We start from the raw sequence: 26,174 nt of genomic DNA, 5'->3' as shown, positions 1-26,174 counted from the left end.
GAAATTAAAGAGGTGCTCAACAACTATAATAATTGCATATGATAAACCTACAAATTAGGTTTCGACATTAACTTCTCATATTTATGATATTGGAATAAATTTGAAATTCAAATATGATATTTACTTGGTTTAATAAAGTATAATGGTGAAACTAAACTAATTTTATTACTATGAGAATGTTATAACATAATTGATATGTAGTTACAAAAATTATTGTTTTGACTTAGTTATCCTTAGTGCAAGCAATATAGAAGTAGACACAAAAATACAAAAAGTTTCGTACCAAGAAACTCTAAACATGCTTAAGAACTTAAAAATATGTTGACTTCAACAAGAAGGTGATGATACTGACCAATTATTACGTACCCGCAAGTTCAAAGATGTGGTAACAACTTTAGAATATAAATCATTGTCTCAAACAATTTTAGATAAATATTTTATTTTATTTTAAACCTTTAAGGTAAATAGTATATATCTTTTGCAATATATAAGTAATTATTATTATGTAGAAGCAAGTTACTTAAGATTAAACCTTTAAAAATCATAACTTATTATAATGTAGAATTTATTCTTATTTATAACTAGACCAAGTTGAAATCATAATTTTTTATGATTACTTAAAGACTATTCGTATAAAGAGTATCGCTCTAGAGAAGGCTTATTGCATATGCATATTTACAGTTTTGCAGACGATATTATTTGACTAAAAAAATAAATTAATATAAAAATTAAATTAAATGTATAATAAATAAAGTTGAATAAGATAATAATATAAGAGTATGTTTTCAATCTATAAAAGAGTGAGGATACTGTAACTTAATTTTTAACGACATAAAAATAACCATTAATTCGATTTTTATGCTAGGATATTATAATTTAATTTAATTTTCAAGTATGAATATTTTTATAAAATATAATTTTAAAAATAATTATGTTTATATATGTAACTTAAAAAATATTCTAAAAAATATATAATTTTTTTTTAACAATAATAATGATTAAAAGAAGGGTATTTTGAGTAGGCATTGCAATGTTCCCCGGGATTTCGGGGACCCGTCCCACCCGGCCCCATATGGGGTGGGGAAGCCCCGGTTTTTTTGGGGATAGGGGCGGGGGTGGGGGGTGTTTTAATCCCCGTCCTCGGGGATGGGGCGAGGGTGGGTGATGCCTTTCCCCCGGCCCGCCCCGCCCCATATATAATATATAAAATTAAAAAAATGTATATATATATATTTACTTTTCACTAATACCCCTATATTTCACTTAATTACATAGTTATCCTACCTATATAAACTTATATTTTCCTAATTTCCCTCACCCTAAACAATTGAACAAGAACAAACCTGACCCATATTTATGTATAATTAATTATGTTTAAACGATTAATTTAAGTGTTTGTCATGTAGACAAGAATTAACTATTATGTTTGGTAATGCTCAAATTAATTTATGTTTATATAAAATTAACGAGACGGGGACGGGCCTCTAACATTCCCTTTTGGGGCGAGGAAGAGGAACTCCTGTCATCCCCGTAACGGGGATGGGGCGGGGGTGGGGAATGATTTTGAGGGTGGGGATGGGTACGGTAAATGAGATCCCCGCCCCGCCCCGGCCCATTGCCATGCCTAATTTTGAGAAAGGAGTAGTAGCTGGTGTGGCAATTATATGAGTGAAGGGTAAAATGGTCCCACCAAATAATAATTGAGTCAGATAAAATTATATAATTATTTTCTTTGCTTTCTCTCTCTCTCAACCCTATCATTAAAGCCTGCATGACTTCAATAATTGCTTCCTCCATTGTTAAATAATACATTGAAAATCTAAGAGCTAATCAAAGTTATTGAGTGAGATCTTTGAAAGTTTTGAAAGTTATGAGGTTAGCCCTACTTATTGACTAAAGTATACCTTGGAAATTATTTGCATTTGAAAGGTGGAAACTATTAATTATAATCACTTTAATTGGAAATCATTTGCATTTGAAAGGTGGAAATCATAGGGTGCCTTTGTTTTGTTATTTTGGATAGGATTTTGTGAATAATATTGGGTAGTTAAATAGGGTAAGTATTACGAGGTAAAATTTAAATATTAACAAAAAAACCCCTAGGTTTGCTAATTTAACTAAACACCCCAATATATAAAAATTTTATAAAATGACAAAAATACCCCCACCCACCCACAGTGCCAGATTTCGGCCACCACCACCACCGTAATCTGGCTGGAAAATGGCGTTACGACGCAAACCGGTCAGATCTGACCGATCATGCGTCGATATAACTGGTCGAAAAATGTCAGATGTATGGCCAGATCTGGCCGTCGACGGCCGCAAAAGGCCAAATTTGGCCGTCAACGACGGCCAAAGATATGACCGTCATTGTCGATCAACGATGGCTAAGATTTGGTCGTCATTGACTGTCAACGACGGTCATATCTTTGGCCATCGTTGACCGACAATGACAGTAATATTGACGAATTACCGGCCAGTTCCAATCATTTTTACGCTATTGTGACAGATTCCGACAATCACTGATGGTGGTTGCTGGATTTGGCAACTATAGGTGGGTGTGGGTGTGGGTGTTTTTGTTAATTTTTAAACTTTTTTTTTTCTAGGGGTGTTTAATTAAATTAATAAACTTAAGAGGTCTAAAAGTAATTAAAAAAATAGAATAGTATTTCCCAAATAATAAAACAAACAGGTATTTTGGGAATAAGATTGGGAATAGGATATGGAATAATAAAACAAACGCACCCATAATCACTTTAAAAGTTTTGAAAGTTGTGGGTGTAGTATTACTTATTGACTAAAGTATACCTTGGAAATTATTTGCATTTGAAAGGTGGAAACTATTAATTATAATCACTTTAATTGGAAATCATTTGCATTTGAAAGGTGGAAACGATTGATTATAATCACTTTAATCAATTAGACATTGATTTATACTTCATGCGTTAAGAACTATTATTTATCCTAATTTATGAAACTTTGTGAAATAATAGTTTCTAATACCTAAAGAAATCTTATTTTTACTGTTATATGAAACTCTTTGGAGCAATAGTTTACAAAGTCCTTCTACTATTCGGATCACGGTGACTTGAGTGGTTCCTTGCCTGGGACATCTCGAGAAGTCTATTGAACCTTATCATTTAAAGGAATGAGAAGTCGTAAAAATGTTTTGTAGGTGAACCTGAGGAAGGATCATTGTCGAAACCTGCCAAGCAGAATGACCCGCAAACCTGTCCGAGGGCTTGCGAGCCTCATGCCCGTGCGTTCCGACCCGTGTGGTGTATATCAATGTTAGTGTTTTATTGTTAGTTTTAACAATGAGTAAAAACAATAACGGACTTTTAAACTATATAACTAATAATAATTAATGAAATTATAAAAGTTTAAAAAATAAAAGTTCCAGTCCCCTTATTAGACAGCCCCATCCCAATAGCAAATTATGTATCAAATTTAACAAGTTTTATGGACAAACCACTCGCCTCAACCGTTACGAAAAATTGTCTCACCCAATGAATTTTTTTTTTTTTTTTTTTTTTTTTTTTTTTTGTGTGTGTTTTCTATTTCACCGTTGAATGTGTAGCATTAAAATGTGTTACAATGAAGTGGTTTGCCTTGGGTGATTGTGAGACTACTAGGTCGGGAGTGACTGTGTTTAGTGGGGTTGTTGCACACGTACCTCACTTCGTAGTAGGTCCAGTTTTTATTCCACTTTTATTTTAGGCTTAGTTTGGGTTGTTGTAGTTCCTCCCGTGATCACTTATTTCATAATTTATAATTTAAAATGAGTTTGATAAACTAATTTGAAAAGTAGTTATCCAACAACTTGATTATGAAATAATCTATTGTATTAAAGGACTCTAAAATTAGGTTTGAGTTGCTTTTTTAAATCAAAAGTTGCTTATGAAATGTTAATTACACAAATACCCTATTTATTAACATAAATTTCAAAATATTTTTCATAAAATAATAATTTAATTTAAATTAATATTTTATTAAATATAATATTTATTTTCTAAAAACTAAGACCTGACTGACGGGGTTGCTAGTCGGTGATGACCAGACGCTATTGACGATGAAGAGTCTGGCAAAACCATCAACTCCATTAGATAGATCATTAGCTAATTATCCAATGGAGTCATCATTGAGGCCAATGGTGGTGATGTTTCGCAACAGCACATCGGAAAGGTCGACTGATCACATTTTTTATATATAATTTTTTTTATTTACTCAATTTAATTTAATATGAGAATATTTTGACTCACTTACCAATCTTTTTTATTTCTTCCATGTACCTTCCTCTATTCTTAAAATTTGACCAAAAGCGATTAAGGGAGAAGTACAGTAATCCCAGACTAAACCTTAGATGTGTACGTTTGCAATGGGTTTTTATCACTACTTGGTGGTATGATAGTAAAAGAGCAAATGGAGGTTCCATGAGCTCCTAAGTTCGAGTCCTCTAGCTCCAAGCACTGATAGGGATGGCCACTAAGACTCTTATCCAGTTGGCAGTTCTAGGGCCCCAGAGGATTAATTGAGGTGCGTGCCAGCTAGTCTGGATACTCTTAGTGATCAACAGTTTCCGCAGTGACAAAAAAAAAAAAATTATGCTAAAATTAAGCAATGCACAACTTTTTCAGTATTGTTTCAGGCTGCAAATTCAAAACTTAGTAAATTGACAACTACAGACGAAAATATATTCATATAAGAAGGACCAACCAATGTTCATTTGAAATTTGAAAATATGAACAAAAAAATATAGAGGACTGAAATCTCATTTTTTTTTATATATATTTTTATAATGAATCATAAAATGAGAAGATCTTTTTTGGTTTGTTCCATGTACCTTCCTCTATTCTCAAATAATAGATTGAAAATCTAAGAGCTAATCAAAGTTATTGAGTGAGATCTTTGAAAGTTTTGCATGTGAAGCATGATTTTGACTGAAGTATACCTTGGAAATTTTTATAATTACTTTAGTCAATTAGACATTAATCTATGTTTCACGCGCTAAGAACTATTATTTTTCCTAATTTATGAAACTCTTTGAAATAATTAGTTTCCAATCCCTAAAGAAATATTATTTTTACTATTATACGAAACTCTTCGAAGAATAGTTTACAACGTCCTTCTATTGTTTGGATCATGGCGACACGGGCGGTTTATTGCCTACGACGTCACGAGAAGTCCATTGAACCTTATTATTTAAAGAAAGGAGAAGTCGTAACAAGGTTTCAGGAGATGAACCTACGAAAGGATCATTGTCGAAACCTATCTAGCAAAAAGACCCACGAACCTATCCTAACATCGAGGGCTTGTCGGCCTCGTGCTCGTGCACTCCCACCCGTGCCACGTATGTCAACGTTAGTGTTTTATTGCTAGTTTTAACAATGAGTAAAAACAATAATGGACTTTTAAATTTTATAACTAATAAAAATTAATGAAATTATAAAAGTTAAAAAAAATAAAAATCCTAATTCCCTTAATAGACAGCCCCATCTCAATAGCAAATTATGCGTCAAATGGAGCAAGCTCCATGGACAAACCACTCACCTCGACCCTCACGAAGAACAATCATTTATTTCATAATCTATAATCTAAAATGTGTTTGGTAAACTAATTTGAAAAGTGATTATCTACCAATTTGATTATGAAATGATCTATTGTATTAAAGTAGAGCTGGGCATTTGGGACCGGGTCCAAAAACCCGGCCCGAAAACCTAATCCCACAACTACACTAAAATATCCCCCAAATCTCTCATTTTTTTCTAAACCACTTAATCTCTCATTCTCTCCACTCTCTACTCCAAATCTCCAATTAAATTCTCATTCAATTTTTATTTACATTTATAATTTATTCATATTATTATTTATTTATTTAGATTATTCAATTTTTTTCTATTTTTCAATATCATCTCTTATTCATATTATTATTTAATTTTTTTTCATTTTAATTATTTATTATTTTATCATAAATTCATAATGGATTTTCAAAATGATGCATTCGGAGGATCATCTCCAAATAAGTTTTACGTTTCATCCATCGAAGAAATGAAAGGGTTCAATTCATTTTCACCCTTTCCTCCAAAGGCAGCAACTGCAATTCAACAACCACATTCGGTCAGGACAAGGTACAGCCAAATACAAGCGAGGTACGACTCAACGGGCACGGGTATGACCCAATCCCCCGACCGTCAAAGAGGGTCGTGTCGGATGTGTGACAACACTTCACCAAATCTTTTTTGTTTCTTCCATGTACCTTCCTCTATTCTTAGAAATTTGACAAAAAGTGATTAAGAGAAAAGCTACCGTAATCCCAATTAAGCCTTGGACGTGTAAATTTTCAATGGGGTTAGATGGGCCGGGTGGTGGACTTAGGGTGGACGGAGTTTTAAGGTCATTTGATTAAAGAATAATGATAAATTAAGTTTTTTTTTTTTTTTTTTTTTTTGCAACTGTAAGTGGTAGATTTTTATCACCAATATTTCAAAGAGTTTATCAAGAAGTTTATAGTGACTAATCTCACATTTAATTTCAATAATGTTTATTGAATGAATCATTCACTATGGTGACACTCACAGCATCACCAATAATTACTGTAATTATAATCACTATTGAATTCTAATTGATGAATGAATATGGGATTTCTTTGGTGAGTACATTGTCGGAGAGGCTAAGATGGACCAAGTTAGTTATTTCAGAATCGAACACAAAAGAAGATTGAGATTCAAGTTAAGATTTTCAAGCAACTACAAGTTCCCAAGCTCAAAAAGAATTTCACCAAGTTTGTCATTCGCCAAGTCGTTTTGGAATTCAAGTCAAGAAATTCAAGCAGCTTCAAGTTCCTAAGTGCGATAGCAATCGGGGTTTTTTGGAGCAATTGAATTGCATCTGGGAAGTGATAGTTGGCTGTAGAGTTTGTAAAGTGGATTCAGATTTCAGAAGTTTCGTTAATTTTAGCAAATCCCCTTGCTGTAGCCAAAGTCTAGAAGCTAAATTGCTTACCTTGTTTTAAAAGGTAGATTTGTTTAAAATGTTGTAAAGGTTTTTTAAAATTTAGAATTAGTCTATAATATCATGATTAACTTAATTGTCTTTAATGATTTAATAGTACTAGGAAATCTTTTAATTATTTGAATACATGAGTTAATTAAATAGTACTAAATCATCCTCCGTGATGTGTTTTGATTAATTGGAATAATATATATACATATAATGTTGAGATCCCAAATTGGTATCCTAAACTAAAGAGATGCCACCGAAATCAACCCTCTCATGAGTTAGGGCACGTTTGAGATATCTATGTGTACAAGTTTGAGATATCTATCGTGTATGTATAACGTTACCTAATTATTAGAAGGGGGGGGGGGGGGGGGGGGGGCTCATGCCAATTTGGCTTTCTCTCAAATTGAGCTTTTGTAGCTTTGAAGAGCCCAGTTCATTGGGCTTCAGTGAGCCTTATTGGGCTCCATGGGTTAGAAGAGCCCTTATATTCGGGTTGAATGGGCCAAATTGTGGGCCCTTGTATATCCTTTAGTTATATACAGATGGATCATGGGTGAACCTACAGGATTTGGGCCGAGATTTAGATGAAGCTAAAAGTTGAATTCTTTAAGCAAAATAATCTGAGTAAAAAATTTCTAAACAAAGTAATGAATTTTTAAGAAGAGGGCGTGATTAGGTATAAGACTAATTAACTCCTCTTCTTATTTCCTGAACACATAAGAAATCACCTTTGCTTTCATGTACCAATCACATTTTTTTAAATAATATAAAACCTACAATACTGAATTTAAATGAAATGGATAATAAGATATGAATATGATATATAATAAGACGTTGGAGGATATCTTGGTGAATTGATAGAGATAATAACACCCCAACATAAGAAGTTTTAGTAATTAATAAAATGAAGAATCACATGATTTAAATTAATTGTCATCAATAGAAAATAGCCGGAATACACTAGACCATCAAGTATAACACCTCTACCATGGTCTACATGTTATAATTAGAGTGTTAAACCATACTACTAAATGTTAGACTATCGAATCTTGCATAATCTAGCGTTATATGTTAGATGGCATATCATATATTGTTTCATTAAATGGTATAGTATGTAAGTCAATGAATTTTAAGACTAGATTTGTTCTTTTAATAAAATCTTCACATTTTTGAATATTTTGATTATTGAGTTGGCTAGATATGTCAAAAACCTTTATTTTAGGAGAGTGATCTTAAACAAGTATGAAAAAATACACCAATGCTTAAGAAAGTAAAGAATTACAACAACATAAAGGGAGACGAATATAGTTGTCCATGATTAATGCTCTTGAATGAATATAATGGTTTACAGATTAATTTATTTATCTTGTTTAATGAATGGTATGGCTTTTTTTAGTACAACTTATAAGAGAAGAGCTTATTGTATTAAAGTTTTTTATGAAAATTTTGATAATTGTTCGATTAGGAGAATGTAAAAGAGCTTTCTAATATTGATGGGGTTTTAATATTCAAGAATAGATCAAGTTAAATTTATAAACTAGAATAAGACTATTTTTAAATATTTTTTAAATTTCAACACTTTAAATAAGCTCAAAAAGATCATATTCCAATAATATTTTGTGAAAGTGTTAATTTTCCTACCAGATCGAGAGATATTTTGCAGATAATTCCTATCTAAGAGAACCTCTTCGAAAAAAGCTAAAAAAAATAGTCTCTTCTAATTACCCTCTTAGATTGGAATTTGGCTCAATTAATAGATATGTGGAGCATTGATCATAGAAGTCGTCATTAGTAACTATGATCGCAGTTATTTTTTAAAGGGAAAACCGTTATATAAGTCGCAATATGAGTAATTTTAACTAAATAGTTTCACTATTTTAATATGATGAAATTATGAGATTGTCTCGTATAAGTATTGTTAGACATATATATCTTCTTTAAAATTATAAGTCGCAATATGATAATTCCTAAACTAGAGAGATATCATACTACCAATTACCAAATCAACTATCTCGTGTATGTGTGTATGTATAACGTTGGGGGTGACAGAGCCATTTGCCTTCTCTCAAATTGGGCTTTTGTGGCTTTGAAGAGCCCAGTTCATTGGGCTTTGGTGAGCATTATTGTGCTCCATGGGTTAGAAGAGCCCTTGTATTTTAGTAACATATAGTTGGATGAACCTGCATGATTTGGGCCCATTAGAGATTTAGATAAAGCTAAAAGTTCCCATAATGCTATTGTGATACGGTGATGACGCGGAGTAGAATATATATGATAATGGTATTAAGAACATTGAATTCTTAAAGCAAAATCTGAGTCAAAATTTTAAAACAAAGTAATGGTTTTTTAAGAAGAGGGCGTGATTCGGTATAAGACTCATCAACTCCTCTTCTTATTTGCTTAAGACATAAGATATCAGCTTTGCATATCTTTTTAATTAAATATTAATACACATAACGTGTTATTATTGAAGGAGTGTTCATACATTTGAGGTATTTTGGTCAAACATAATTTGAGAGTTGCTTGACGTGATAACATTGATTGAGGGCAGGTGTCCATAGCGAAGGTCAATTAGATAATATCTCCCAACAAAAGATGACATGATGTGAACACAAATTTAGATTATAATAAAAGAAAACCAAAAACAGATATTAGGGCAGGCTGCGGCCAGCAAAATGGAACTTTAGAATCTTCAAGTGTGTTGGCTTTAATATTGTATTCTTTACGCGGTTCTCAGCGAATCAACCACCGACCGCGATTAGACTCCTCCTTCTAAGAACCAACATAAATAATCAATCATTCTATATATATATATATTCTCCATTACTCAATTATTCTTCATCTACAACCTGTAACTTTATTTTCTCTTCATATTCTCCATTACTCAATTATTCTTCATCTACAACCTATAACTTTATTCTCTCTTCATCATTTCCTTTGCGTATCCGCCTTAACGTTTGTTCAAACATGAGTTCTTCTAACAATCAAAACCAGCCTTCAGGTATGTCGAAAGAATTATAATCTTTTGCGATTGTTTCAATACAATAGTGTTCAGTCATATTAATTTATTTATATGGAAATTGCAGTGACATGCCCGCCAACCTCAACCGGACCTTTCGTAGCACCGCCGCCACCTGGTTATCCAACCATGGATAATTCTGCCAATCAGAATCAAGCTCCAGTGGAAACCAAGTCCAGAGGCGATGGTTTCTGGAAGGGATGGTAAGTTTAAGATTTTTTTTTTTTTTTTTTTTGGATTCCTTTATTGTTTCTCTAATGAATATATCAGCAATTACAGTTGATTGATTGGTTACTTTTGTTTATGCAGTTGTGCTGCGTTGTGTTGCTGCTGTGTGTTGGATGCTTGCTTTTGATCGTCGTCAAGATTTCTAATGTTACAGAGTGGTTTCTGCAGATTGATATTTATTTATTTGTGTAATTTAGAGGATGGGGGTGGAAGCTTTTTGTATTATTCTTTCCTTTTCTTCTTTATCTTTAGTAATTGAGCTGTCTCTGTAACTCTTTCTGTTTGTATTTGATACATTTCTTGTTCTAATAAACTTCCTCTTGCTTGTCTATCTCATCCATTGCTTTTTTTAATATTTTTATTCACAGAAGAAACAAAGGATAAATTAACATCAGACCAATTAATTACATTTTCCCATACAATCCATTGTAAACGTATATGTTATTACCAATAATACTAAGCTCCAAAACCCTTATTTCTAACTTTCTCTTATAAATACAACGTATTAATTCGTAATTGATCAGTTTATAAAGAGTCTCATCTGTCTAATAATGGGTCTTGCCTACCCAAATACAAACTCTGTTTGTGAAAAGTGTTTGTTAGCCTATCTTTATTCATGTTACCACCACTGGTGTAGAAAAAAAAAGGTTTATGTACTATAACAGTCTAAGGGTATTATCATCATTTCACACAATATGAAATAATGGGGTATGTTAATTAGTTTCAATGGAATTCTCCAAAGTTTTGAATACCATTGTAGATTTAATTCCAAATAAAATAATATTTAATTTGGCTTTCCTTATCAAAGGTTGCATTATTCAGTGTATTAACAAGAATAATCAAATATCCTCCATACTATGATATGGAAAGATTTTTTCTATAAAATATTAACAATAGTGTAATGCAATAAATAAGAATGTTGAAACTCCACTTTACTTCTCGTTTTGTGATCGAATGACAAACCCTTTAATTAGTAGGGTTTAGAAAAAATGTTCTATCTATTATAACAATCTAAGAGTATTATCGTTATTTCACGTAATATTAAATAATGGGGTATGTTAATTATTTTCAATGGAATTCTCCAAAGTTTTGAATACCATTGTAGATTTACTTCCAAATAAAATAATATTTAATTTGGCTTTTCTTATCAAAGGTTGCATTATTCAATGTATTAACAAGAATACTCAAATATCCTCCATACTATGATATGGAAAGATTTTTTCAATAAAATATTAACAATAGTGTAATGCAATAAATAAGAATGTTGAAACTCCACTTTACTTCTCGTTTTGTGATCGAATGACAAACCATTTAATTAGTAGGGTTTAGAAAAAACGTTCTATCTACTATAACAGTCTAAGGGTATTATCGTCATTTCACGCAATATTAAATAATGGGGTATGTTAATTATTTTCAATGGAATTCTCCAAAGTTTTGAATACCATTGTAGATTTGCTTCCAAATAAAATAATATTTAATTTGGCTTTCCTTACCAAAGGTTGCATTATTCAATATAATAACAAGAATACTCAAATATCCTAGATACTATGATATGGAAAGATTTTTCTATAAAATATTAGCAATAGTGTAATGCAATAAATAAGAATATTGAAACTCCACTTTACCTCTCGCCCTGTGATCGGATGACAAAGATTTTAGTTAGTAAGGTTAGTTATACTTAAGGATTTTATATTTCGAGTTACAAGCAAAGACAATTATCGGGTTTGCTCAGAAAAAAAAAAAAAAAAAAAAACTCCGCTTTGGCTTTAACAAACATCGGCAGTGAATGAGTGTGACTAAATTTTAAAATTGAAAATTGCACATTTTACTGATTTTAGGGGGCCAAAGTAAGGATTTAATGAATAAGAGAGGCTAAATTAATATAGTTTTTATTGTATACATAATTATAAATTTTTTGTTAGACTATAGGTTGCCATTAGCTACATTTTACCTATAGGTACACTTATATAATTATCAGATTAGGTTATATCGACTTTAAATATTTGACTTGATTTTTACACTAACCAATAAGGCAATAATCATCAATTCACTGTAAGAAATTTTATTTGGTTAATCTTTTTTAAAAAGTCGAATCCAACTTTTTAAATGACTTTATAAAGAGGGCCTTTTCATAAGATTTTTGGACATTTTTACCCTTATTTTCCACACTTAATCACATTAATACCATTGCATCCATGAAAATGACAAAATACTTTTAATTTAAGATTGAAACTTAGAATATTATGATTTTTTGAAATAATATAGTGTTAAAAAGATATATGAAATGTAAAACATATATATATATATATAGGGAGAGAGAGAGAGAGAGAGACTAAATTTGGTTAAAAAATGGCTTTTCCAAAAAACTAATGAATAAATTTTAGCAATTAAATTTTGCAATGCACAAACGAGGTATAATGATATTAGTTTCGCTTGAGTAGATTTTTTAAATATTTTATATCATTATACCCCTATTTGTGCAAGAGGGGACTCCTACGACTCAAGAATTTGTAATTTTTCCGGAAATTTATCACTAATAAATGTATGAGACTCTGTGCACTCTCAATCTTGATTTTATACGTATATTCAATATAAGAATTTCAAAAATTAAATTCTACAATTCAAAAACCCTATAAAATAGTTTTCCTTATCTACTTTTAAATTTGCTCAACAACTCTCAACAAATTCATACTTTCTACCAACTTTACTATTGCTTACCCATTTCCATATTTAATGTTTTTTTTTTTTTTTTTTTTTTTTTTTTTGTCTTACCAACTCCATTATTGTTATACGATATTTTGTTTAGTATTCAATAAAGGTAAGAGTTATCTATTGCAATAAAGTAATATTAGGTCCACAACTTAATTTTATAATTCTGATGTAACAGTTCGTTATTAGTTAGCTTGTAAAATTGATTTTACCTACTTATATGGGTCTTGTCTACTTATTTACGAACTAATGAATAATGAACTATCACGTCGTGGATTGTGAATTTAGTATTATTGATTGCTATAAGGGTTTAAAAATGGATTTTCAATCCATATATTAGCTTTGCATTTAATATCTATTTTTTTTTATTTATGGGTATATAAGTAGGAATGAAAAAAATTGGGGTCAAGGATCGATGATGACATCCACAACCCAGTCCTCGCCAAGATGAGTCCCCGATCTCATCCACTACATTGTGTGTTTGAAGGTGGGGTTAAGGTCCAGCCCATTCCCTGTCAAAATTCCATTCCAGACTATTGGCCCGATAAACTCCATTCTTATCAGAGTCCCATTCCAGATGCAAGGCCCCATGAAAGCCCATTCCATCTGAAATTCCGATTGCAGATCCGAGGGCCCTTAGGATTAGCACTCATCACTTTAGCTAGGGTTTTTTTTTTTGAGAGCGCTATAAATATATTCCCAACGCTATAAACCTATCCCAAAGGCCGCTTCTTCGTAACTAGGGTTTTGATCCCAGAGGAGAGAAGAACAAAGAGAAGAGAAAGATGGTTAAGTTCCTCAAGCCGAACAAGGCCGTAATCCTTCTCCAAGGCCGCTACGCCGGCCGCAAGGCGGTGATCATTAAGTCGTTTGACGATGGCACCCGCGAGCGACCATACGGCCACTGTTTGGTTGCGGGGATAAAGAAGTACCCGAGCAAGGTTATCAGGAAGGATTCGACCAAGAAGACGGCCAAGAAGTCCCGCGTCAAGGCCTTCGTCAAGCTCGTCAACTACCAGCACCTGATGCCCACTCGCTACACTCTCGATGTCGACTTGAAGGACGTTGTCACCGGCGATAGTCTGCAGAGCAAGGACAAGAAGGTTACCGCTTGTAAGGAGACTAAAAACAGGTTGGAGGAGAGGTTCAAGACCGGCAAGAATCGTTGGTTCTTTACCAAACTAAGGTTTTAAGTTTTTTATTTTGTAGGGACGGCTCGTCGTTTTGTTTTTACTTAGTTGATTAATGTTGTTAAGATGATTTTGAGGATTATTTAGTGTTTTGTGAACTTGTTTTTGTTTGGATCTGGGTCCGTTTCCATTAGACATTTTTGGTTTTATAATGCTTCTTAAAGATTATTACTATAAATTGCTCATGTTATTATGTTTATTTTCATCTCCGTTTATTGGATTGATTTGCTCATATAATGCTTGATTTCTGTTATCCTGTTGAAGGCTTATATTCATATAGTAAGTTATTGCGTAGTTGATTGTATTAATGGATGACTGCGATGAGCTATTGTGTATAGTTTTCTACTGTTATAAGATGGGTTTTAATTAAATAGATTTTATTTTGAGGTTAGGTTCATGATAACATTTTTGCAGTTGTGGTTCTGTGTATATCAGATCATATTAACTATATGATTTTCAAACTTATCAAAATGTATTGATTGTTTAGAGTGTTTTGATCAGGTTTTGAAATCTCTTATTGTGTCGATGCATTTGTAAATACTTTGCTCCACTTGTTACAATTTGACATAGGACGAAGGTTCTTCTGTACATGAGTATACTATAGATGATTGTTTGGTTTGCACATGTTTTTGTGTTTCTGTTTATATAAATCACATTGTGTTTGATATCAATGTCACATTGCGACCATATTTTCCAATATGTTTAGTTGAGAATGTGTTTGTGTCTTGAGCAATCGCACTTAAATATATGCTAATACAAGTATTTCTTGGTTTTTATTAATTACAATTTTATTCTATTTGATGTGTTTTCTGGTTTTGAATTTAATGAAATAGATTTTATAGAGGTTAGGTTCATGATAACATTTCTGCAGTTGTAGTTCTGTGTATATCATATGATATCAACTATATGATTTTCAAACTAATCAAAAGGGTATTGTCTTCGTTTAGATTGTTTTGATCAGGTTTTGAAATCTCTTATTGCATCAATGTCTCATTGTGTTTGAGACATTGATGCATGTGTTTGGTTTGGTTTGCACATGTTTTTGTGTTTTTGTTTATATAAATCTCATTGTGTTTGATATCAATGTCACATTGCAACTATATTTTCTAATATGTTTAGTTGTTAAATGTGTTTGTGTCGTGAGCAATCGCACTACACTTATATATATGCTAATACAAGTATTTCTTGGTTAGTTTTTCGCAGAATGTACTTTAAAGAGTTGCTATATGACCCCCATTAATTCTCTATGGAGTCCCAATTTGATATTAGATTTACCTTAATTCCATAAATGGCCTTGTTTCTGTTTCTTTTTTCAATTTAAAAAAGCACCCGCATTTTTATAAATGTAATAAACTTTTCACATATAGCGCTTATATGGTACCAATATATCTACAAATATGTACACATCAAACTTCATAGTTTAGAATCGGGAGAACCACATTCTCCCACCCAAGGTTTAGTGAAATGACAATTTCTTACCCGTTAAGTTTCAAAATTCGTTAAGTAAGTTTCAAAACGACATTTTTCTATCTATAGTCTGTTAATTTTAATTGGAAAAGGATAGAATGATTAACTTAAAAAACAGTCAAAGGCTAATTATGTTATCTTGTAAGCTGTATATAAACTTTTTGTATTCAAACGCTTCCTTCCCCACCCCACCGCCACTTCGTCTACTATTTTTCTCGTCAATGCCATCACTAGTCAAGCTCTCACCTACGCTTAGTTCATCCGCCAAACTAACTCTCTCTCCTTCTCACTCAGGACACATTACTCTGTGCCAAATGATATCGCTTTCATCATTTCGCCTCCCTCACCAATTGGTCGGAATCGCACCTGGCCAGGTGCGATTCAGGTCGACCCCACTAATTGGTTGGATTTACACCAGGCTGAGCGTGATTTCGGTCGAATCGCATCTGGCTGAAGTGCATCTAGCCAAATTCAAACCCGGATCTAGTTTTGTTGTTATTTGGGATAATGGGTTGTTTTTTGTGTATTGAATTGTTGGGGAAATTGATGGGATGGGAGAAGGGATGGTAAAAACGGAATTGCACCAGATCCGCGTCGATTTGGCCGGATGCAATTCGGTCACCAAGTTCTTCTAAGCTCTTCTCATGAGAGGTCATGTTGAGGAAGCCCTTGGACGCATTGATCTGCTGATGTACAGTGGTTGTGCACCCAATTTTGATAGTCTCTATCTATTTTGTTTGAGAAAGGAAAAACCGTTGTTGCTCTTAAGTTGTTGGATTTTTGTTTGGAGAGAGACTGCATTTTAGACTTTTCAAGCTATGAGAAGATGTTGGATGCTTTCTTAGCAGCAGGGAAGACTCTCAATGCATATTCTTTATTGTTTAAAATTCTCGCGAAAGGAGGATCCACTGATTGGAAGAGCTGTGAGGATTTGACTGCTAGCCTTAATCAACAAGGGAACACAAAGCAAGCAGATATACTCTCCAGAATGATAAGGGGAGGGGAGACAACCCGTGGGAGCAAGAAGGGGAAGAAACAATCAACAGTTCCCAGCTAGTTTTGCCTTTTTATCTCCATTTCTAATTTTAGTGTAGTTTTTTAAGTAGAGAACTTTGGCTTGAAACTTTTGCTTGAACCCGTGTTATACCACATGAAAGTTTTGCTTCGTATTCCTGAAAATCCAATTCTATGTTCAAGCTTCTATACTCGTTTTAAGTTAAATATTTTAATACCATTTGCAGCTTTGAAGAGGATGATTTGTTTTTAAAATCAGTTTCTTGTTGTAATCTTAATAATGTAACACAATCTAGTGAACCTAAAGCCAAGTTAGGCTTCCAAGGGTCTTGTGTCTTCTAGCTTCATCTGGGCAGATGCAAATCGGCAACATCTACGGCGAAGGAGAAAGAAGAAAAGAGAAACAAGAAGAGAGAAGGATATTTTCGTCTTTATACTGTTTATACATATTAGATAATAGATTTTCCTAACGGAACTTAATGTTGGGTGTAAAATTGTCATTTTGAAACTTAACGGATATAAAAGTATCATTTTGCCAAACTTTGGGTGGGAATATGTCTGTGTCCCTTTAGAATCCCTTTGTTCCTAATTGATTTTCAGGGTGATATGTGCATCAAAGATTCAATGTTGCTTGTTCAATTTCTTGAATATTCATAACTAGATTTTGAGTTCTCCAGGCTAGCCCAATTTGAGAACATTGAAACACCTTGTATTGTGTTGTATTAACAACAAAACTCGTTTGTAAAAATGTAGCAAAAAGTGGGGGTCGGATATATAATTATTGCACGTTATTTAGCACCACATCTAATAGACTTGCTAGAAGCTAGAACCAGACTGAAGTTTGGTTGGCAAGGCATAAGTCTTGGTATGCTTAATTCTTGTGTCAGTTGAGCGATGTTAGAATTTAATAAGGAAAACAGAGTTTAGGTCTACATATAAAATTCAGTCTCCGTCACGTTGTTTGGTTGGGTCATTAATTCTTATTTTATTAGGCTGTTCCAAGTTCAGAACCAGCCAGAGCAACACTTTTCAGAGATTATTAAACAAATAATTTCTCTATTAATCTATAGAACAATATCTCAAAAACAAGTCTGAAGCATCTTAAGTGACGCGAGGAAGATCAAATAAAATCCTTATACAAGTCGTACAAAACCCATAAAATTTTCCCTGAAAATCTATGGAATCTCTTGAGAATTTGGCAGATTCGTCCAATAATTCACTCTTCTTTGACTTCATTGGAATACTTTACAATGCCATGTGAATGCACAATCTTAACTCCTTATATCATATCAAATAGTCTTTTCTTCCAAGGAAGTCCACACATCCTACATCATGGATAAGGCATTCTCCCAATTTTGTATCATAAATTCACTAAAGTTGTTATAAATAGAACCCACCTTTTGCTAGAGAAGCTAACTTGTGATCACATATCCTCCTATCAGATAATGCTTTGGAGACCCATAGCAAAGTTAATCTTATAGGTTTTTTCTTACAATCTTAAAGTGATAGCTTGCAAATGATCGCTTGACCCATAATGAACAGATAAGACTCATTTGTAAACTGTCACATCAAGATTGTAACGGAAAATTTATAAGATTGAATTGTAAATATAATTACAATATTACTCAAGCAAGAATTCTCAACTTGCAATGATAGCCTATCCTATGAGTTTACATTATGTCCTCATTCGTGGGTACTTACGACGAGTGAATTCTCAACTTGTAATGATAGTCTATCTTATAAATTTACATTATGTTTTCATTCACAATAATTATGGTGAATTAAAAATAACGTGGATAGACACACAGTTTTAAGTATGATTCGCAGAAATAAATAATATATTAATTAGAGATATTGATGTCTCCTTATGATAAAGACAAATAGCCCTCCCTTAATATTACCCAAAACAAACATCCCGAGAATCCAATGACGATGCTATTATATATTAATTAATCACTTAATTAAACTCCTTAATCAAACTTTTTCCCATAAACGAACGGACTTAACGACACTCTCAAACGGAGTACCTAACGACACCACAATATCAAAATCCATCTCATCTCTTCTATTGGAGAAGAAAAGTTACTTCACTTTCTCTCAAACTTTCCCTCACTTTCTCTCTCCCCAAACACAACTGCTTGTAGTATTCAGTTCCTTTAATTTTTAATTATAATTTTACCTGACACACCTCTGCAACTCTCTGTACATTCTTCCCTTGTCGTTCTCTCTGATTTGTCACTTTTCTTCCGAAAGCTCTTCCCCTCCCGAATCTCTCTGCTCCTCTGTTATCATGCTTCAGAGCTTAGTCACTCAGTCTCCAATCAACTCCAATAACAATAACAACAACAACAACTCTTCCGCAATGAAAACCAAGCGCGTCGACCGCGAGACCGACATCACCGACGTCGATGATCCTTCCATGAAACGCGCCAACATCGAACAAACTCAAAGTCAAACTCAGCAACCACACGAGCAGCAAGAGGAAGCGTCGGAAGCTGAACAGGTGGTTATGGAATTGGAGGGAGAGTCAACCGGATTGAAACTCTTAGGTTTATTGCTTCAATGCGCTGAGTGTGTCGCCATGGACAATCTCGACGACGCCACTGATCTCTTACCTGAAATCTCCGAGCTATCCTCTCCGTTCGGTTCTTCGCCGGAACGCGTCGGCGCGTACTTCGGTCACGCGCTCCAGGCGCGCGTTGTTAGCTCATGTTTAGGAACCTACTCGCCTCTCACCACGAAATCGTTAACGTTATCTCAGTCTCAGAAGATCTTCAACGCCTTGCAATCATACAATTCAATCTGTCCGTTGATTAAGTTCTCTCATTTTACCGCCAACCAAGCAATTTTCCAAGCTCTGGCCGGCGCGGATTACGTCCATATCATCGATCTCGATATCATGCAAGGCCTTCAATGGCCAGGACTGTTTCACATCCTCGCCTCCCGGTCTAAAAAGATCCGATCCATGAGAATAACTGGGTTCGGATCCTCCTCTGAGTTGCTGGAGTCAACCGGGAGACGACTTGCTGACTTTGCCAATTCACTGGGATTACCATTCGAGTTTCATCCACTGGAAGGCAAAATAGGAAATGTGACTGATCTGAGTCAACTCGGGGTGAGACCGAGTGAGGCAATTGTGGTCCATTGGATGCATCATTGTTTGTACGATATAACGGGGAGTGATTTAGGGACGTTGAGATTGTTGACTTTGTTGAGGCCGAAATTGATCACGATCGTCGAACAAGATTTAAGCCATCGGGGTAGTTTTTTAGGTAGGTTCGTGGAAGCATTACACTATTATAGCGCACTGTTTGATGCGTTAGGGGATGGATTGGGTGTGGACAGTGTAGAGAGGCACACGGTGGAGCAGCAGTTGTTTGGTTGTGAGATCAGAAATATCGTGGCAGTTGGTGGGCCCAAGAGAACAGGGGAAGTCAAAGTAGAGAAATGGGGTGATGAACTAAGACGGTTCGGGTTTGAACCCGTTTCACTTGGAGGTAACCCGGCTGCACAAGCCAGTTTGTTACTTGGGATGTTCCCGTGGAAAGGGTACACTTTAGTGGAGGAAAACGGGTCATTGAAACTGGGTTGGAAGGATTTGTCTTTGTTGACAGCTTCGGCTTGGCAGCCGTCGGATTAAATATATAACTAGACTGAATCCAATGGATCAATGATTGGGTTCATCGAATGAAAATGTTGTCGTTTTGAGTAAATGATCAACATTGAATAGTGGGTCATGGTTGGTGAGAATGTATTTGTTTATAATCCTTTGGTACAATTTTTTAAGCATCTATGCTTGGAAGACTCAGCCGATTGGAGAGTATTTAATTTATGTTCCATCAATTTTTGGGAGGAAAAGAAATAGAGAGAAAAAGGAAAAGGATAGTGGTTAACTGATCCTATTCAATTCAACTAGTTCCTGAAATTTGTAATTGTAAAAATGCTGATTTGAAGTAAAATCATTGACATTTTCATTGTTTTTGGTAGCGTATGATTCTTATTGTTAAAAATTGGTAGAATTATAATGGTGAAGTGGGCTATGCAAAAACAAAGTAAAATTGGTCGTAGGGTAGCGAATGGAATAATTGGGGAGTAGATATATTTGTGATTTTGCTATCAAGGGGCATTTGAATAGTCCAAAAGAAAGGAGAGGAAAGGGCTAGCCTACTTTGATATTAAAATTGCAAATGGAAGAAGAGACCAGTGGTTATGACAAAAGTTGAACAACGCGTGAGTCATGGATTGGTAAAGCCAAACAAATGAGTCCATATATGTAATTGTCAGGCCCCCTTCAAAACCAAAGCTTTGCTCCTCAAATCAAATTTTTTTCAACAAGGTGAATCATCACTTGTGTATATTGATGTATATACGATTAGAAATTAGAACAAGTGCTAAAAACACTCTATTAAGCACTCTTTTTCTCGTTTACCATTTGATATATGCTCAAACGGCAAAAAATATATACAATAAATAATCATTCCCTTTGTCTTCTTGTACCCGTATCAAATGGCGAGCAAAAAAGTAAGAAAAATAGTAGAAAAGAGAGTGTTGTCGATATTTCTCAAAGAAGTCTACCAAAATGACGAAAACAATATTGATAAAAGTGTTTTTTTGTTTTTTTGTTTTTTTTTTATAATTTAAGGTATTTGGATCAGTTTACTTATACCTCAACTAATCCTTCGAGACTTTAAAACTATAACTCATGTAAAAACTCCATTAATTACCTTTATTAGCAACCGAAGAATAACTCAAACTCAAGACTTTTGGAGTAATACATCTAAGAGTCTCTATCAAATCACTCGACCATCTAGGGGTTGGTTTAAATGATCAATCAAATCTAACATGGAACTCATGATAAAATATTACAAATTAATGAATTATGAGTCGAAATGGAAATTGCATAGCCTAAAAATAACCTATTTTATAAGGTAGTTTTTGAATATTAATTAAAACATGATAAATTAACCACTAGAGTTAAGGTTTTATAAAATGCAAAGGTATTGAATATTAGGTACGATCACATTTTTCTTTTCATAATTTTGTTCTCTTTCTTAGAGTTAAAAATTTCATTTCTAATTAAAAATTTTAACCCAAAATTGTAAGTGAGAACAATTGATATATTTTAGATAAATTTTTTAAGACTCGAATAAAAATAAGTGATAATTTAAAGATGTTTAATCCACGTGGAAATGATAAATTTTTTTTATTTTTTTTTATGTATTTTCAAACTTTCAAACAAATATGTCAAATTTGTTTTCATTTTTCACGTTTCTAGATACTATTTTCAAATAAATATACAAAATGTGTTTTCACTTTTCGTCTTTACCAATCATTTTCAATACTTAAAAAAATACAAAAAAGCAAATACACAAAATTTATTTTAAAAAAAATAAAAAATTAGACGCTAGAAAGAGATTTTACTAAAATCAAATCAGAGGATTGCTGTATAATTGAAAATCATGTCTAACCAATCAAGCAACGACACTCCAACTAATCTCAAAATGCATTCGGCCCATAATTGCTCGGCCCGGTACTTCATATAAACACTCAGCTTAAGTTTTTAGTTCTATTATGTTAAAATTTTGGTGTTAAAATAGACGGCATATTATAAATTTTAACGGTATATTAATTACCCACTAACAACAGTTGAATTTCTGTTATTTATGTAATATTAGGGGGATATTATTTGACTAAACCGGTCGAAGAAAACTCAATTTTAAAATACAAATCACGTCATAAAATTCTTCTTACCAAAATTATGCAAAATTTGTATAAAATAACTATTTATACCCTTTATTTTTTTTTCTTATTAAATGATTCAGTTTTATGAGTAATATTACACTTACAAAAAAATCTTATAAAAAATTTTATATAAAGTATTATAACAAAAAATAAATAGAAGAGTGAATATAATAAGTTTGACTTTTTATTTAATTTTTTCATTTATTTTTTATCATTTTACTTTATATGAAAATCTTTGTAAAAGTTATTTGTAAGTGTAATATTATTGCAATTGTAAATATAATATTGTTTAATTCTCCCTCCTTATAATCAAAACAATAAAGATTGGTTTACAGTGTCGTGACATTTGGTAATTGGCGAGGTCATAATTCGAAAAGCAAAACCCAGTACGAATTATACTTCGGATTATAAAAAAAAGTTTGTGAGATCGAATTATCACTTCAGATTATAAGAGAAAGTTTGTGAGATCGGTGGTAAGTATAGTATTGTACTATTCAAAGTTCAAATTGATTTAGCTTCGAACTCTTAAACTATCTTAATCTGATTCATCATCATTTTCGGTTTCTGTAAGTTTTATTGAACTCGTTTATCATATTTTATTTTTAATGAAAATCTTTGTTCCCTGTGATTGGTTTCTCTTTACTTGGATTAACGCTGCTGAAACTTAAGCTTTCTGTAAATTAACAAGCGTTCTTGTGTTTTTGGTAGCTGTGAATTTGAACTTGATTGCCCATTATTAATTTTTATTTTGGGTTTATGATCAAACGTATTAACAATTGGAACGTTTAATAGTTCCTACATTTAAGATGTTCGATGAAATGACTGGGAGATTTGTAGTATCACAAACTTTGTCAAAAGAATAGCTTAATGTTATTATTGTGTGCATTGATACTGGTTCATGAATCTTGACATTTAAAATAAATAAATAAATAAGTCTAGATGATGGCATTCACTTAAATTATATTAATGGGTGATTTAGAGTTTTAGTGATGAGGGGTAGAAGATGATGTTCAAGTTGCTTAATTTAAGGCTGTTCAGGTAAATAAATAAATAAATAAGTCTACAATGAGAGATGACCTCAAACGCCTCTTGGATTTCTTCTACTGGTCAAAATCTCAAACGGGTATCCAACATTTTTTGGATTCTTTCTCCATTCTTGCACTTAGGCTTTGCAACTCCAATCTTTTTGGACAGGCTAATGGTGTGTTGAATAATATGATAAAAACTAGTGAGTCTTGTTCTTCGATTTTGAATTCAATTATTTGTTGCTACAGGAACAGTAGAGGCTCTAATCCGATAGTGTTTGATATATTGATTGGTAGTCTCAGGAAGATGGGCATGCTAGTTGAGGCCGTGGATACGTTTTTGGGTGTTAAAAGAGCTCATATCTTGCCAAGCGTTTGGTGTTGTAATACCTTGTTGAGTGATTTGTTGAAGGATGATACGATATAGTTATTTTGGAAGGTTTATAATGGAATGTTGGATGCCAAGATGGATTTTGATTTGTATACATATACGAATTTGGTTAATGCACTTTGTAAGGTTGGGGATTGGAATGGTGCAAAGAAATTGCTTACTCAGATGGAAGAAAAGGGATTTAGTCCTAGTCTTTTTATCTACAATGTTTTGATTTGAGGTACATGCCATGTTGGAGATGTTGATGGTGCATTTCAGCTAAAAAATTCTATGGTTGAAAAGGAGTGGTTCCTGATGCCTATACTTACGATGTGATTATTCATGGTCTTTGCAAAGGGAAGAAACTAAAAGATACAAAATTGGTGGAGGAGATGATTAAAATGGGTTTGAAGCCTCATTATGCCATGTATTCAGCTTTGATTGATGGGTTAATAAGGGAAGGCTCTATAGATGAGGTTTTCAGATTGAAGTATGAGATGATTTCCAGTGGTATGGAGCTAAATTTGGCTGCCTATAATGTGATTATTCGTGGTTTTTGTAAGTATGGAGAGATTGGGAAGGCAGTTGAGATTGTGCATGAGATGACTAGAATGGGCTGCAAACCCAACTGTCAAACTTATTTTTGGTTGATAGAAGGTTATTGTCGGGAACATGATACAGGCAGGGTATTTGAGTTGCCTAATGAAATGGAAAGAAGGAACTTGGTGCCCTATGAGGGGACTTACCGCACAATTATTAATGAGCTATGCCATTGTCAGGATCTCTCAAGGGCCAATGACCTTTTGAGGAAGATGTTTGCTGGTGGATTGAACCAGGTGTTGTTGTCTTTAGAACTCTCATTATGTGTTATGCTCATGAAGGTCAGGCTGAGGAGGCAAAAAAAATTATAAAGGAGATGAATGATAAAGGAATTCTACCTAATATATTATGTTATAATCCTATCTTAACATGCCTGAGCAAAGCTGGAAAGTGGAAGAATTACAGGTGTGGTTTTTACAAATTTTACAGAGGGGGTTAACCCCAGATGCTGTTACTTATAATGCTTTGATCTGTGTGTACAGTATGAAAGACAAGATGCAGGGGGTAACTGATAGATTACATGCAATGCAGGTCTACAATAGGCAAAGGAAGCATAGCAGAGGATCACAAGCTGGGCTGGCAAAACAGTACAGGACAGATGGCAACAAGACAGAGGACAGTCAGCATAAGACAAATGGCAATATGGGAGAGGAGCAATACAACATTCTGTTACTGGACTACCAGACAGATGGCAATATAGGAGAGGAGCAGTACAACATTCTATTATACTGGGCATTACAAAAAGAAAGCAGATCTGAGAAAAGGGGTAGGAGAGGACAAGGAATTTTGGGAGGCAGCTGGCCCTCGAAGCACAGCAGTGTTATCTTTTGTTCTTTGAATTTTTTTAAGTATTTTGAGTCCTTGATTTTGAGTACGTTGTAAGGTTTTATTCTAGTTTTTGTTTGCATTTCCAAAAGTGTAATACACAGTCTAAATCATTCCAATACAAGCTTCAGTTCTTGAATTTTCTGTTACATTTCTCTTTTTTTAACTGTTACATTTCATTGCTGGGTTTGTTGAGTTGCTGAATCCTATCAATTGGTATCAGAGCGAGGTTGCTCGCTGGGGTATGGTCGGTACTCAAATGGAAAATAGAATGGATGTTGTTGAGAAGGAAGTTACTGGGGTGAAGAGAGACATTTCCAAGTTGACAGAAACAGTGGCATCCATGAGGGAAATAAGGATGGATGTGCAAAACTGGATAAGGCGTAAGGATGAACAGGATGAAGCTCACCATAGGGCAGAAGAAGAAAGAAGACAAAAGGCTGAAGAAGAGACTCGCTGGAGGATGGCTGGGCAAGAAGAAGACAACAACTCAGTCACGGGGAACCATTGCGATGAACCACCACCACCACCTCCTCCTTACCACGAAGGCTATCACCACCACCAAGGAGGAAACCGACGAGAGTGGGGAGGTAGAAAATTAGAGCTCCCACTTTTTTCCCGCGAAGATCCATATGGCTGGGTTTTTCGTGCGGAAAGGTACTTCGCCCTTAACCAAGTTGCCGACGAGAGCAAGGTCCTCCCCACGGTGTTGTGCATGGAAGGGGAGGCCCTCCATTGGTATCAATGGAACAAATCCAGGGCACTGGGACTGACATGGGTTGTGTTCAAGGTAGCTTTCCTACAGAGATTCAGCAGCGCACAAGAAATCAGCCCGCTGGAACTGCTTATGTTGACGAGGCAGACAGGAACTGTGTTGGATTATCGTCGGCGATTTGAAGAAATTACGGCAATGACAGTAGGAGAAAGGGAGGATGTACTTTCTGCAGTGTTTTTGAATGGGTTGCGACCTGAGATTGGAGCTG

The 26,174-nt window shown here is 33.9% G+C and overlaps 2 protein-coding genes and 1 long non-coding RNA gene across 3 annotated transcripts; all 3 read left to right on the top strand.

The window, feature by feature from the left end:
• Window positions 1-9,677: 9,677 nt before the first annotated feature.
• On the top strand, window positions 9,678-10,649 carry LOC116112192. The gene is made up of 3 exons (XR_004125182.1): window positions 9,678-10,003; window positions 10,089-10,224; window positions 10,331-10,649. It is a non-coding gene; the product is annotated as an uncharacterized LOC116112192 (long non-coding RNA).
• A 3,016-nt stretch (window positions 10,650-13,665) lies between these two features.
• LOC116112167 (60S ribosomal protein L27) lies at window positions 13,666-14,297 on the top strand. The gene has a single exon (XM_031398343.1). The coding sequence runs from the start codon at window positions 13,744-13,746 to the stop codon at window positions 14,149-14,151; it is 408 nt and encodes a 135-aa protein (XP_031254203.1). The 5' UTR covers window positions 13,666-13,743; the 3' UTR covers window positions 14,152-14,297.
• Window positions 14,298-18,787: 4,490 nt separating this feature from the next.
• On the top strand, window positions 18,788-20,576 carry LOC116112019 (scarecrow-like protein 23). The gene has a single exon (XM_031398186.1). It carries the CDS (start codon window positions 18,920-18,922, stop codon window positions 20,267-20,269), a length of 1,350 nt encoding a protein of 449 aa, XP_031254046.1. The 5' UTR covers window positions 18,788-18,919; the 3' UTR covers window positions 20,270-20,576.
• The last annotated feature ends 5,598 nt before the right edge of the window (window positions 20,577-26,174 follow it).

The sequence above is a fragment of the Pistacia vera genome, unplaced genomic scaffold (assembly GCF_008641045.1).
Source record: "Pistacia vera cultivar Batoury unplaced genomic scaffold, PisVer_v2 Contig656, whole genome shotgun sequence".
NCBI classification, from domain to species: Eukaryota; Viridiplantae; Streptophyta; class Magnoliopsida; order Sapindales; family Anacardiaceae; genus Pistacia; species Pistacia vera.
This window is presented reverse-complemented; position numbering and strand designations above follow the sequence as displayed.